The 12,155-nt window shown below is 35.4% G+C and overlaps 1 protein-coding gene across 1 annotated transcript; it reads left to right on the top strand.

Annotated features, from left to right (window-relative positions):
- Positions 1-3,290: 3,290 nt before the first annotated feature.
- Positions 3,291-10,874, top strand: LOC128680785 (ELAV-like protein 4). The gene has a single exon (XM_053764189.1). It carries the CDS (start codon positions 3,395-3,397, stop codon positions 4,454-4,456), a length of 1,062 nt encoding a protein of 353 aa, XP_053620164.1. The 5' UTR covers positions 3,291-3,394; the 3' UTR covers positions 4,457-10,874.
- The last annotated feature ends 1,281 nt before the right edge of the window (positions 10,875-12,155 follow it).

The following is a 12,155-nucleotide window of genomic DNA, read 5'->3' as shown; positions in this document are numbered from 1 at the left end:
GCTGTCGATGCATAGATAATTTGAGATGCGGTTCATTACACATAAACAATTAAGGAATTGGCTATTTTCCAACTAGTTAAATCAGATAATACGTTTTTCTAATATAAAAAACAAAATTTAATGTGAAGCTTGTATGATAGTATTGTATTGTAACATCATGACTATGAAGACAAAAGGCATTTGTAACGTAGATAAAATAAATATATTTCTAATATGCTTTAATGAAACCGAAAACAACAAATTCCGTAATTAATAAAAGTGATCAATTAAAGTGACATTTAATATCGTGTTTAATTATTTAAATACCTTCATATGATTTATTTTTGACGCAGTCGAATAGCAAATTTAATCAATTTGCTATTCGACTGGGTCAAAAATAAATCATTATTAATATTTCTATCGATAAAAATAAGTTGCAGTCGACATTATAAATGATGTGCATTCGTCAAATTTTGTTTTGATATGCATATAAGACCTACATTTGTTAATTGACATCCTTGGAGAAAAGGCTGCGGTGAAGTTTGTTGCGCCGCTTTTTCCCCTGCGCGCTGCGGTTCGGAAGTCCGCAGTAGACTTAGTTTTAAATACATTTTCGTCAAGTAATGTAATATAATAATCATAGGTACTTAGTTTTTTTAACACCAATCTATAATATCTAGACATTTAATTAAACTAATTAAAAAAACTTAAAACTAATTAAAAACAAAAATCTATACTAAGTTGAAAACGAATTTCGAAATTATTGCGGATCATTCATTGAATAATATTTTCATAAGAGTATGTATGGTAAAGTATGGAACAGAGTGGAAAATAATCCATCAAAAAGAATCCTGTTCTTAAATTTATTGATGATGAGGAGTACGTAGCCACCCCTATCATAAACTTGGTTGTTAGCTCACCATTTGACTTGCAAAACAGCTTGATTGACTGCGGAGCGTGAGGAATTTGCATCTAACTGGCCCGGAAGAACAGCTTGTTTTGTTTTTACTACTGCTTTTATAAGCTACTATCTCATCTGAGCTGGTTACAAATCTATTTCTCTCATCATCATCGTGTACATTCTTTGCTGTGACGCCTAAAAGTCCAGGGTATGCGTAAAAAAGACATTTTTAAATGTTGAAGATTTGGGTTCGATTTTACAACTAGTCACCTGCCTAATTTATATAATATACCAAGTATAGTTATTTTAAACATAATGCTTTATAGGAGAGACATTTAGGCTTCTTTACGTCTCTGTAACCTGAATGCTGACCGTACCCAATGCCAGGCTGTATATCCCCACCAACCCAGTTAGGAGGTGGGTGTGACCCCTTCCACTAGGGGGGTGCACTCTGAGTAGTCACCTCTTGATAGAAACGTTTGCGAAATATATTTGCAGTGTATTTTTAGATATGACTTAAGGCTACGAAAACTCACACTCTAGCTCCACCATCAAACTTTCATCAATTTATATTATTTACTAGCTGCATCGTGCTTTTGTGCACAGACAACGCCATCAACTATTTAAAGAGCCATTGACAATTAGTTATTATATCAAATCCTACGGGAATCGCGTACTTTCAAGATTAAAACCTAACCTATGTATTAATCCACGGTATAAGGTACTTCTTTACCGAAGTTCATAAAAATTTGCCCAGCCGTTTAAGCGTAAACAGAACCATAAAGGTTCTGAGTTATAAATAAAGGCAATTGATAAGAATGTAATGGTGGCGCTTGTAAGATAATCACCTTAAGATTTTCTCAACAAATGCAACATTATGAATAATGAAATGAAATAAAAATATCTGGTCTCCAAAGTAAAAATATGTTGAACGAATGAATTCGAATCAAACAAGAAATATGAAATACTTACACAAACAGATACAAAATGATAAAAATATATTTACTGTATAGTAAATATATTTCAAAAAGTATTCACTAAAGGTAATATTTCTATCGCAAATATATTTTAAAAAAATATTTTCAAAAAGGACAAAATAATTCACAAAATCTGTGAGCTGAAACAAATTGGTTTATCTCTAAAGCCACTATAAAAAAACTGACACAAAAGGATAACTTATGACCCGATTATTGTAGTGACACCGTGCATTCCTGCACCCCTTTTATTGGCAAAATGGTACTCGTATAAGTACTACTGAGGTAGCAGGTGTCACAATGTGGTATAAAAGAATTTATTGTTCTGTTCCATATTTTGTATACGTCACTTTTTTCTTATAATTTTGTAAAATACTTGATTTTGTTATATGAATTGATTTTGGTAATTAATAAAAAAATATTTCTATTTTTAAATTAGAATAATTAAAACCTATAATAGAATATAGCCAAAATAAAAAAGAGCCTTTATTATCCTTACGCGTTATTGTTTAGTTGTTTGTTGTTAGGTTTAGAGTAATTTGGAAGATATAATAATTTATTAGTTTTAAAAAACAAATGTTAATAATAAAATATCCAAGTTGTGCAGCCCATCACGAACATTGACCCGCGGCAAAACGGCTGAATTGCAATATCAGAATTTTAAAAATATTAAATTTAATGAAACTTTGTTTTTCAAAATAAGATTTTATATCTTTTACACAAATCTGTACTTACCAAAAAATACGATAAAATCAAGTATGAATGTAGAACCAAGTTCATTTAAAATTTTAAAATTTATTTCATTGGATAACCAAAATATAGAATAAAGGGTCATGTATAATTTTTTTTAAGTATGTACAATAAATAATCTCATTTTTTAAATCGTATGGATCTTATATAAGAAATAGAGAATATTTTTTATATAGTTTATTAAATAAAGATGTTATAAAGATGCATGTCGTATGTAATAGTTACTATATTTAGTTCTAAAAGTGTAGTAATTATTACGTACACATTGAAAATCGTAGTAACAATAGTAAAACGACCACATGAATGAGACGTCCGTCACGTCATTTCATTTCATGACGTAACGTAACTTCAAACTCCACCGTACCTTTTACATAATGCATCAGCAAAATGTCAAAGTTAAATACAGGTGCACAAAGCTAATCGACATACATTGCTTAGTCCTAAATGCCAGCTTGTAACCGCCTACGATTAAACTACGTAATGTACGCTAAAGTAGTAAGTAACGTAGGGCCGCGTAATAACATAAAACGCAGCGGGCGGACGGAACCCAATTCAGCGCTTCCCGGGTAAGATCGATGCCGGGGGGCTCTGGTTTTTTCGGATACTATACCACCGGGGGTGAACGAACCGCGTTATATAAGCGGGTCGATACGCCCCGAACATGCGCCCCAGTCCAACCCCTCGGCTTCAATAACGTTCGTGCGCGCCACCGAAACGGTCGTGCCCGTTTTTATTTACCGCGTTTTTCGTTTCCCTTTCGTTCTTTCCGTTTATGATTTAAGCCGCCACCATGTCTAAAGGCGACGGTGAACAGCAAAACGGGTCGGGCGAGGAGTCCAAGACCAACCTGATCATAAACTACCTGCCGCAGAGCATGACACAGGAGGAGATACGGAGTTTATTCTCGAGCATCGGCGAGGTGGAATCCTGCAAGCTGATTAGGAACAAAGGAGCGGCATTCCCTGACGCCTTGAATCACGCACTTCACGGTGGCGGACAGAGCCTCGGATACGCCTTTGTGAATTACCACCGGCCTGAGGACGCGGAGAAGGCCATCGCCACTCTAAACGGACTCCGTCTCCAGAACAAAACAATCAAAGTGTCATACGCCCGGCCGAGCAGCGAAGCTATCAAAGGGGCGAACCTCTACGTCTCTGGATTACCAAAGACCATGACACAGACTGAACTCGAGCGGCTGTTTAGTCCGTACGGGAGGATTATCACTTCGCGGATCCTGTGCGAGAATTCAGGCGGGCGGCCTTTCACTGGCGGCGAGCAAGGTCTATCCAAAGGCGTGGGTTTTATCAGATTCGACCAGCGAGTGGAAGCAGAGCGGGCGATCCAGGAGTTGAACGGGACCGTGCCGAAGGGAGCAACAGAACCGATCACAGTGAAGTTCGCCAATAATCCGAGCAACAATGGAAAAGCGCTGGCACCGCTGGCGGCTTATCTTCCTGCTGCGCTGCGCTTTCCGGCGCCTCTAGGACGATTCAGTTCAGGCAAGTCTCTCTTAGCCATCAATAAAGGCTTGCAGCGTTACAGCCCTCTAGCCGGCGAACTGCTCGGCGGCGTGTTGCCCGGCGCCGTCGGCTCCGAATGGTGTATCTTTGTCTACAATCTCGCTCCGGAGACAGAAGAGAATGTTCTCTGGCAGTTGTTCGGCCCGTTTGGCGCCGTCCAGAGCGTAAAAGTCATCAGAGATCTCCAAACCAATAAATGCAAAGGCTATGGTTTTATTACGATGACCAATTACGACGAAGCGGTGGTTGCCATTCAGTCACTGAATGGCTACACGCTCGGGAACAGAGTGTTGCAAGTCAGCTTCAAGACCAACAAGATCAAGACCATCTAAGGGGATCGACCCGGACTCGGCCTAGCTGGACGCTAGGACGGCACAGCAGGCGCGCACCCATACATACACACACATACATACTCGAGGCTCGGCCAAGGCTTCAGGCCTCGCCAACTGGACCTGACTGTCTGTCTTCCGGGCATTTCTCGTGAATCTTGCGCTCTTACAACAATTGAAGTGCGCAAGATTCGCGTTTTGTACATTTTGTAAACTAGCGACTGTTTTTGACTTTTGACCCGCTCATTGTACTCTTTGTTCGACGCCGGTCTATTTATATATAATCGAGAAATTGGGTTAAGTGTTTGAGGAAATCAAAATGGCGGAATTAAATGCCCGAGAGTTTTGCGCGTGCGCGAATAAGATGGCCGGCGTTGAATGAAGCTGAGAGCACGCAATAATGTAGACGACGGCATCTAATGCTATGGTGTAACACCCATCACCGAAACATATTGGTAGTCAATAACAAAATAATGATATTAAACTTCGCTTATGAACGGTTGTGGTTATCGAGAAATAGTTTTCGGATATAATAAATAATATTAGCAATAATAACATAATGCTATGCTCCAATTTTATATGCGACCATATCGTGTTAGGTACATTAAAGTACAGTTATACTCGCGGTTAGGGCCGCTCGCATTCAGATCAATAAACAATTGCCAAATATAAGAAGTTCGGACATTTTGACCATCGCCGCGCACAACACGGCGCAACCGAAGTCAAATAGTGTTATATTGTTAAAGATTCGGAGAAAATATATATTATCTATACGTATATTTTAATCATATATTTAAAACTAATTAAGGATGAAAACTAATCAAAAACTGTGATAGGTTTTGATAAAATTTTAGCAAAAAAAAATAAATAAATAAAAAATCGAAAAGATCTGTGGAATGGGAAGGGTTTAGGCCCGCCCGGTAGGTAGGTTAGTTTTTGAGATAAATTTTGGAGATTAGACACAGAAACTCGGGTTACGCTTATAGGTGTCACGGGAAATCACGGATTTAACACTGGCCGCGTAGATACGTGGGAAATCGATGGAGCTCAGGCTGAGTGCCTGGGCGGGGAATGGGGGGCATGTGGGGGGAGGGGGGGTAGCGAGGCAGGAGCGGCGTCAGGGCGGCTGGCCGCCCGCGAGCGAGACAGCACGATGCCAGGCTGAAACCAAGAGAAGGACGGAGAGTATAGTCCGTTCGCGGAAACATGGTGCATACCTAGTCTAACGATATCGTTTCAAAAGAAAATCGATGTCAAAACATATGATCGGTACCTGCTATAATAATAATGTATGGATGCGACCCTGCGTCTATTCGAAGTAGGCTTTAATTGTCTTAGTCTAAATGGAAATTTGTAAATAGAAAAAAAAAGTTGATTAATAAAAATAAAATAATTTGTATCTCGCCGCGTATCACACGCCACACCTGTCACAGAAGCATACGATCCGATAAAAGACCTATTTATGAACATCGAACTTGAATAGAATTAATATCGTGCCGTCCTAACGACCCTACGATTTTTGTAAAAAAAAAAATATATACTTAATATATGTAAAAACAGTTTTGTAACATTTCAGATATTAACTAATAGGTACTCATTACATACCAAAGATGGAGATTAAAATTTACAAGTATTTATATATTTATTGTAAATGTAAAACGTGCAATAACTAATAGCCAGTAATTTAATAAAAATATATTAAACAAATGACTCGAAGAGCGTTGGTAGACATAATGATCGTGTAAGGAGACGAATGTTTACTATTTATTGTGAACTTTATTTATCTACACGCAGAATCGCGAGTGAGCTACTTAACTTTGTCCTTAATTTTTAATATTTAAAAATCTAAAAAAAAAAAAAACTTTTCGCTTTATTTCATGCAGCTTGACATACGCGTTTTATTACAACTTAGTATTAATATGTTTCATTATTAGGCATACTATAATTTAGACGAAATTGTGAGTTACCAAGCTCTCTACGCGTCTTTCTGTCGTTAAAAGTGAAAATAAAATTTTAAACCTACAGAAGGGCGTTTAGAGTGTCTTAAAATCGTTTGGTTTAGTTTTAGTCTATTCTAAATGTCAATTTGTCGATGAATTCAAATTATATTATCGGCAAGGGGGCATATAGAAGGTGTACGTTTGATTTTAATTATAATTATTGGACTGTAGTTTCGCCATTGATACGGATAGCACAAGTCTTGCTAATATACTTAAATTAGTATTGTCTTTAGGTTAAATAATTGTTGTGTTTTGTGTTATTTTGATTCAGCAACAATTTCAACTATTCAAAACGATCCAATACGGATATATTATTTATTTATCAAGAATAGTTGGGAGTGTTATGTTGATGAATTTATAACCTTATAATAATATAATTTAATCAATTATTTAATCTCGCGCCGTAGCCAATCGGAAAATATATTGATCTCATTAATATCTGAGTGATATTTAAATATTATTTTCCATTTTTTACTACACTGGCTACGGCACTGTTCGTTCATAGGTTAATGTCACATTAATTAATTTAGTATATATTCGTGCAATTAATTGTATTTTACTTATTGTAATGTAGGTGTGCTTCTCAATGATTTTTCAATACTCAATTGACCTGAATTGATTTATTTATTAGAAAAATGTATGGGGCGATTCATCTGTGTGATTCCTAAAATTATTTCTTTTAAAAAAAAAAATGTATGTACCCTTAATTTATTGTAGTCTGAATGTATCGCTGTACGGAACGAAACAAGAACACCAAGATATTTACTGAAACTCATCGACTTTTTAGATAATAATTAATGTGAAAATGCAAAAAAAAATATTTTGGAATGAGTGTTAGGCAGATAGGTTAGTTGTCACTTACTAATTTGTTAGTAGAACGATTTGCAGGTCACCCCTTGTTTGGTAATAGTTATTAAAAATAATAACAGTGCTCAATAATTTAGGGGCCGCAGGTCCGTCTACACTAGAGTATCATAATCGACAAGCAATAATTGATAATTGTGAAAATTTTAACATGTCTGAACGGGTTGCAACTTAACTTTAACTGATATTTTTGTATGTATTTTAATATGCTAATCATATCTTCATAGTTATAAGCGGCTGGTGGCAAAGCGTTCTACTAATATTGGCGGCGACAAAAGGCTATGATAACTTAAAAAAAAGCATATAAAAATATATTTTGGTTATAATTAATTAATATTATAATAATGTAATAACATTAATTAATTATTATCATTGCATATCTGTTACATTTTACAACATTCATTGCCAATTTAAAAAATAAGTGAAAAAGAAAAAAATGGTTCCAATATTTCTAGTTAGAATAACTTTTATCAGTTATCAGAGCCTTTATTACCCAATGATAAGCCGTGTAGGGTTACGACATAATAAACATTGTAAGAACCCCAATAAGTGACAAGGGATAATCACACCTGTTATCAATAGCATACGGCTACTTTTTGAAAGGTGTTTTGATGCATTTTTTATGAAATTAAAAAAAAAAAGTAAGAATAAAAATAATTGGCGACACAGAAACAATACTCTATGCATAGGCTAATATTGATATGAGGCTGTGAGTTTAGCAAAAAATAAAATAATCACGTGGCGATTGATTGATTAAATAAATAGATAATGGTTAAAAATAAGAGTGAGGTCACAGGGCAAAGATCACAGGAATACATCCACAAAAAAAAAAAAGTTTGAAACTGGCATAAAATAATCTTTTTTTTTTTCTTAAATTCAGAAAAGACACCAAATTTAATTAGTACCTAATTGTAAGGTCAAAAAAATCGCAAGCACTTTAGGGAATACGAGCTGAAAATACATTTAGATTATTTTTGCTCTGTGGCCATTCGTGTGAACGCGTACAAAGGTGGATAAGGCCCTTTAATAAGTAAATCAATTGAAAATCCGACGTAATGGGAACAGATGACTGTCCAGAAATGGTGATAAATAGTGCTGAAGGATTAAGCATGTAGCATTTTCTAAGCAGTCGTATAATACGCTAAACGTGTAGGTGGAATGGCCTAGGCTCGGCCGCGTGCACAAATCATAAAAAGCGACCGAATCGTACGCTATTCCGATAAAATTAAGACCACAATATGAAGAAATGATATCTTCCATAGAGAATAAAATACGTAAGTTTACATTCTGCACGTAAAAATATTTCATTGTCATTCCATTTTGAATTGCAATCCTCTTGACGCTCCCCGCGATATTCTAGTCAAATGCTCAATACAAATGTGGGGTAGTGTAGGGACGCGCGTCTCATCGACTATCGATGACCGAGATGAAATATTTTTCACGCTGTAGAACACTCGAGACATCGACTAAATGTGTTACTATTACTTCATACGTCAAAATTCTATTAAAATAAAAACAATTGCACAACGCCCACTTACGCTGCGAAGGCTGTCGTTTTAAAATTATTACAATTTATAACAATGTTTGCTCACCACGTACTTCCTGTATTTTGGATCTGTTTCTCTAGTAGTAGCTTTTAGATCTTATACCCTGTTGATAATTTTATAATGTATGGCATTTCGCAGCACCTACCGCTTCCCTGTAACGCATTATCATCGTCACAAAATGTGAGAAAACGCACCAAGTATGAATTGGAATTACCTATTTCTAAATAGGGTTATAGGAAATTCGATAAATATATAACAATGAGAATGAGACATGGTACGTTTTCTCCCCATATTATCATTATAGACAGTGAAAAATAGAAACCGGATCGACGAAACTACAATTTAACGACTCGACCAAGTCCAGTCAACAAAAAGCTTTATTTACAAGCGTATTAGCGTCATATTAGCTTGATAGGTCGGGTAAATAACAGATTGCAATAAATATGTAAATAAAAACGGAATCGGTCCAGCTTCGGGTGAGCGAATTAATTAATAACCAATAGTTTCGAATTTAAATAAAAATATCATGTAATATCAATTTCACTGTCTGTTTATTAGGTATTCGTTTTCGGTGTTGATTCCTCTAATAACTGCACAACAGTTAGTTCCCATTGAGTGGAGCGCGCGCACACGATTTGTACCTGTTGTTTAGTGTAAGAGGTCGAGCGTTCGAAACGCGGCGGCTGGGACGCTGCGTTCACACGCGACGCGACTGACCGTGTGCGTCACGCAAACAGGCCTAAGTTTCTAAAACAAACGCAATGGGGACGAACCGCGGCGTGCAGAGTAGCATGTGATACTCTTAGTTACATTATTGTAGTTGTCGATACTCATAATCCCATTAAATATCGAGATCAGGGAAAGTACATCACTACAACTTTTCGTGGTCTTGGCGGCATTTTAACTGAATCATTCCAACTTCCAACAGACTCGAATAAGGATAGAGATAATTAGAAAAAAAAATGCATCGTAAGATAAATAAGAGTCTCAAAATAAAGTATTGAATAAGTATTTTACCAACTTCAACTTTAAGGTGTACTAGAACAATGAAAGCAATGATATTTATAATTAAATGAGATTATGGAAATTCGGTCAGCCATTTTTCCTCGTTCGTGCTAGCTGACTTCGATTTGATACAAATACGTATTTTATAAAACTAATTTAAAAAAAAAATAAAAAAAAAAAGTTAAAACTAAGATCTTCCGGTTAATTAAAAATCAATGTTGAAATTTCCTTTCGTCTTTTTATGATTATTATAAATAGGACGTAGGTGTCTGTGTTGATCGTATAAACCGATTTAGTTAATATTGTACCTAAACGTTAGGTATTTCTATATAATTATTGTGTCGGTTTAAATAATTACCTCTATTTCAGTATAGCTTTTGTGAGGAAAATTTGAGTTGCACAAGAAATAGTAGCGGCATTAAGATCTGATCACTAAACCTGATGCACTCTCTATGTACTATCATTTAAAAAAATGTCCTCTAGTCAATTTGACAAAAAATCATTAAAGCGCAATAATGAGTAAGTTGAAATGGAAAGGGACATGGGTACATGGAGAAATATATTCCGAATATAAATCAGTTTTAGTGCGATCTTAGCCTTAAATGTTGTTCCCGATAATTTGTAAGATCGTTTAAGATTTTATGTAAAGTTTTCCAAAATGGCGGCAAAGTTGATTTTGGAAAACTATACGACGCCGACTTTCTTTGAAGTGCGGAATAGAAATTTTTAAATACTCATTCCTAAAAGTAAGCATGGATAACCAAAAATATTTACATCAGTAGTTACTTGGCTGTTTTTAAGTAATTTATTAATTAATTAATATTTTCACGTAATTTATGTGTCTATAATTATTAATTTATTGGAATTAATTATAATTGAATAAAAAAAATATGAAAAAATGTCACATTCTCTTTCACTTTATACAATAGTTTTTACAATATGATATTTAATATCCTCAATGGTTGTAACTATACATTTCTTGTTCTAAATATATAAAAAACCCGATATCTGATTCTTTTATTTCAATTTCCTTCAAAACCTTTATCGATAAATAAAATGTCGACATGAAATACAACACTAAACCTTAAACCTGAACCAAATCATAGATTATATAACCCCAAATCATCCTACCGACTGGAACTTTTCTATTTTTAAAATCAAGCACATACGTGCATTGATAACAATAAAATAAAACTTTTGGATGTCACCCATATTTTTAATGACAGTAGGTAGGTACCCCTCAATAGATGGCATCTACAACCAGAGCATTCACCCTGTATAATTTAGAAGTCGAAAGTTTATATCATTTTTGTCAGTCACATTACAACAGGGACATATAATATATATATATATATTTAATTTATTCTTTAAAATCAAAATTCAAATCATTTATTCAGAAATTAGACCTTCACAGGCAATTTTTCTCGTCAATTTTTATATTTATAGTTATTTCTCACAAGCTACAAACTACTGGCATTTCGGAACGACCACTGCTGAGAAGAAATGCCGAAAGAAACTCATTTGAACAGTGTTGGTCCCTATCGTGCCAGATCGGCTTACCATTATTGTTTCTTACAATTTTTTTTTCAAATATTATACATAGTACATAATGTACATAGTCAAAAACTTCATAATCGTTATCTGAAATAGTGAGCATTGTGTATCACTACATAGTATAACACGTATAATACTAAAGTCGCCTTCCGCGTTTGTCTGTTTCTAAGCTAAGGATATTGATGCAGTTTTCACTGTTATTTACACAATCCAATCACTAAGATTTATACCCCGTGTGAGGACGATTTATGTGGCAACTAGGCCATTTAAATCTCGACCACTGGGCGAGTTGGGCATGGCCTTCTGGTCGAGTAGCCACTTATGGTCGAGTCGATCAAACGTAACATTTAGCCGGGCGATCACAAGTCTAGAATGTAACAATCCTTACCATAGTCCAGATGACAAGAGTGGCATTTTACACGAAATCCATATATGTGCGGATTCTGTATCTATTTCTGTTTCACAAAAACAAATCAGTGACGTCGCGACGGATTGATGCCTTTGTCGCGCGCATGAAAGCATAATATGATTGTCGCGGAGCAGAAAAGTGTGATGACAATATTTGCAATATTCACAATTTGTGTAAGCATAAACTATAGTGGTTATGAAGACCACTTAAGTTAGTTTTAAGTAAGTACAACTTATTCTAAGGCTGAACAAAGAATTTTGAATCTAATTTTTTCTGTGAACCGAAAGCGAAAGGTACCAGATTCGTTCGAATCCTACTCGCGA

The sequence above is a fragment of the Plodia interpunctella genome, chromosome 25 (assembly GCF_027563975.2).
Source record: "Plodia interpunctella isolate USDA-ARS_2022_Savannah chromosome 25, ilPloInte3.2, whole genome shotgun sequence".
NCBI lineage: Eukaryota > Metazoa > Arthropoda > Insecta > Lepidoptera > Pyralidae > Plodia > Plodia interpunctella.
The sequence above is the reverse complement of the archived record's forward strand: the minus strand, read 5'-3'. Positions and strand labels throughout refer to the sequence as shown.